Genomic DNA, 4,206 nt, shown 5'->3' on the forward strand with positions numbered 1-4,206 from the left:
GCGACATTCACCTATACCAATTCCGAGGAAGCTGTTTTCTTTTTTTCCCTTTATATATTTAAAGCCCTCCAATAGAATCTGTTTCTTGTAAATATCACTGATCTTGTCAATATTGGATTTGATTTGATTTGATTTGATTATTAAAAATTATTATTTACTTGAGTAATAATTATTTTGTGCGATTAAAACAAATTTTATCAATGCAACTTAATATTTTACTTGACTAAAAATTAATTTTGTGATTAAAACAAATATTAAATTTTCAGAACAACTTATTATTAAAACAAATTTTATCAAATTATTTATTATTAAAAATTATTATATACTTGAGTAATAGTTAATTTTGTGATTAAAACAAATTTTATCAATGCAACTTAATATTTTAAAATTTACTTGACTAAAAATTAATTTTGTGATTAGTGCCACCCAATTTCATTTAGGAAATTCATTAAAAAATTAATTATGTGATTAGTGACACCGAAATCACTACTATTATTATATTTTTAAGTATTATAAAATAGAAGGAAAAGCTTCATTTTGAAAGTAGAGACGAGTAAAATCGTCATTAAGCCAGATCATACTGGAGATACACTCGACCCCTTTTACCTCCTCATTTCTTGAGCTTAAATTAATCTCCAAAATTTAAAAGCATCAATCTCTCTAATAAGCAAACTTCCCTGCAAAATTTCAGAAATTTTCGACAAAAAGCACAGTAGTTATTAAGCTTCAAACAGAGTGAACAAAATGGTGTCAACCCCTCACACACACTAATATCCATACATACGCTAGCGAAATGCTTATGGGCCGCACTCGTTTGTTCAGCCCAAAAAACATGAAAAGGAAAGAACAGTTAAAGTCATAGGAAAGGTTTAGATTGAAGGTGAACGAAAGCGAGATAGGACAGAATTAAAGTGAAGATTCTTTATAAGACCCCAAGTGCTCGCATCGCCTTTATTCAACCAAAGAAAGAGAATAATTACAAAGAAAACGTATGTACAAAATTTCAATACAGTATTTACACTGAAGGGTATCTATACATACAGAAAAACACCCGAATTTTTTTTTGTATTTCTCCGTGTTTCAATATGTCCTGAGTTCAAAACCGTAAAAATGTTGAAGATAATTTTTCGGCTGATCGCCATACTTTCCTTGTTATATATACAGGGTGATTCAAAATTCACAGAAATTTTGAAAAATTAATAACACAAACTATTTACAGTAAGATGATGCAGTTTTCACAGAAATGCTTCGAAATAAGTAAGATTTTTTTATGTGAAATAAAAATTTTAGTACCAAACTAGTTACGTTTCTTCTCATAGATGGCGCTTGATAAGATTACATAATTTTTGTAGTTGTTACTAGAGCTCACACTAAGAACATTTTTATTTTTTTTATTCTTATTCTAACACATTTACAAATGCTTTGAGTTTCCTACAGCACCATCTATGGCAAGAAATGTAACTATTTTGTTACTACAATTTTTATTACACCTAAAAAATCCCGCTTCTTTCGAAGCATTTCTGTGAAAACTGCAACATCTTACTGTAAATAATTTGTGAGTTATTGATTTTCAAAAATTTTTGTGACTTTTGAATCAAGCTGTATAACAGCTGGGAAAGTAAAAATTAAAATTTATAGTGTATATTGTAACAAGAATTATGTGAATTTTGTTTTAATAATAAATTAAAAGAAAAGTAACTTACTGTACACTCCTCATCGAAGATTTTTTCCACTTTCTAGAAATAAATTCCAAATTAATTATTAAAATTANGAAAAAAATTGATAACATTGAGTTTAAACAGTTATTAAATAATAATGATATAATTGGTCTTACAAAAACTTGGTTAACTTCGCCAGATAAAGGGTTTAAAGATAAATATTTGGAATATACTGTGTTATCAACTATGGCACATAGGCCAATAGGACCCGGTCGTCCATATGGTGGATTAAGTATATTTATCAAGAAAAATATAGGCATAATTAAGAATATACACAAAAATGATAACAATATATCAATTATAATCCAAATTACCAACCCACATATACAATTCTTGTTAAACAGACTAGTAGGCTTTATATTGGTTTATATCCCTCCTGATCAACTGCAGATTCTAAATGATATTTATAAACACATCGAACAATGGAAAATCATTACCCCATATATTGTTATATTAGGTGATTGGAATGCGAGAATAGCCCAAATAATGGATGTGAAATATAAAGGACCAAATTCAGAAATTCAGAATAATCGTAAATCCAAAGATAAAAAATATAACAAAATAGGACTTCAATTATTAGAATATATTAATCAATTACAATTATATATACTGAATGGTAGAATAAAAAATGATTACCCGGCGGAATTTACTTGTCTTACTAATTCTGGCTGTTCTACAATTGATCTAATAATATGTTCAGAATTAATTACAGACTTATGCAAATGTTTCAAGTATTAAACTACGATCTCTCCGACTATTTTCCTATAAAAATGTCCATTCAAATAGCAAATAATCAACTATATAAATCTGAATCAATATCACATCAAATAATCAAATATAACTATCAACAATATCAACTAATGATTAGTAATAGAATTGGACATCTAATGAATTATATTCCAACGGAAGGAATGGACAAATATTTTCGTTTTGAACTAATATTAAAAGAATTTATACAAATAAGTAACTCAAAGTATAATATAACGTATAAATTTAAAAAGCCATGGTTTGATTTAAATTGCTATAAACTTAAAATTCAGAAGAATAAAGCTCTAAAACGATTCAGAAACTGCTACTCAGACATTACTTTTAACCGTTATAAACAGCTAAAAACTTCTTATTTCAACTTACTGAAAGTTAAAAAATTAAACTATTTTAAAAAACTTCAACAACAAATGATAGCAAACAAAAACAATCAACTTTTTTGGTCATCAATTCAGAAACTACGAAAATCTTGTCTAGAATGTCAACCGAATATAGACATTTCAATATGGTCTAGTTATTTTAATAGATTTCCGCTTATTGAAAATCCACTAAATAATCATCAACCAACCTTAACAAATGACTTTTTTGATGCACCTCTTACCTATGAAGAATTGGAATACTCCATTGGAAAATTAAAAATAAAATCATCGCAAGGTCCAGACTTAATTACTAATAAATTCATCAAACTTTTACCTCCATCAGGAAAACATATACTTCTTGAAATATATAATTATTTTTATGATCAATTAATATACCCGTCATCTTGGAATACTGTAAAACTACTTATGATCTATAAAAAAGGAAATAGATTATTACCAGAAAACTATCGTCCTATCGCTCTTCTATCAACTATAAGGAAATGTTTCACATCAATATTGGCATTACGATTTCAAAAATGGACGACAAATCAAAAACTAAATTCGAATTTACAGTTTGCTTTTATAAAATCCAAAGGAACTGAATCGGCCATATTCTTATTAAACTCACTAATTCAAATATACTTAAAGAAAAAACGAAGAAAAATTTATGCTGCATTCATTGACATTACTAAAGCATTTGACTCTATTCACGTACCCTCTTTGGTTAACAAATTAAATGCATTTGGTGCAGGTACCAAATTTACAACTACAATTAAAGAACTATTTTCCTCATACAAAATCAATATAATATACGGAAAACAGAGATATCCTGAAATTATAATAAATCGAGGAATTTTACAAGGTGAGCCATTGTCTCCCTATCTATTTAATTTCTATATTAATGAAATAGATAAGTTATTCTTATATGATTCAGAAGGCATTATTATATATGGAAGAACATTTCACTACATTCTATACGCAGATGATTTGGTTTTATTGGCCCCAACAAAAGTTACTCTACAGCATAAGATTAATAAAGTTAACGACTATCTGAAATCTATTTATTTAACGATCAATACTGATAAATCAAAAATAATAATATTCAGAAACAATATTAAACTGGCAAATCAAGAGAAATCATTTTATATAAATAATCAACCGTTGGAATTGGTCAATAACATAAAATATTTGGGTATAATGTTCAACTGGAATGGTAAATTCCAAACACATATGAAATATCTTAATAATAAAATAAATCAATTAATAAATAATACTCTCTATTTAGGAGCTAGTTTAAAAATCTCAAACTTAAATCTTCATATGAGAATGTTTAACTCAATAATAATGTCAACTATTCTATATGC

The 4,206-nt window shown here is 27.2% G+C and overlaps 1 protein-coding gene across 1 annotated transcript in view; it reads right to left on the minus strand.

The window, feature by feature from the left end:
- LOC111628844 overlaps positions 1 to 4,206 on the minus strand; it is a 49,075-nt gene that overhangs the window by 14,501 nt on the left and 30,368 nt on the right. The window contains exon 7 of the mRNA XM_023372692.1: positions 1,704 to 1,736. Within this exon, the coding sequence (XP_023228460.1) occupies positions 1,704 to 1,736 (33 nt within the window). The remainder of the gene's footprint in view (positions 1 to 1,703; positions 1,737 to 4,206) is intronic.

The sequence above is a fragment of the Centruroides sculpturatus genome, unplaced genomic scaffold, assembly GCF_000671375.1.
Source record: "Centruroides sculpturatus isolate CEXI.00-Female unplaced genomic scaffold, Cexi_2.0 scaffold51, whole genome shotgun sequence".
NCBI lineage: Eukaryota > Metazoa > Arthropoda > Arachnida > Scorpiones > Buthidae > Centruroides > Centruroides sculpturatus.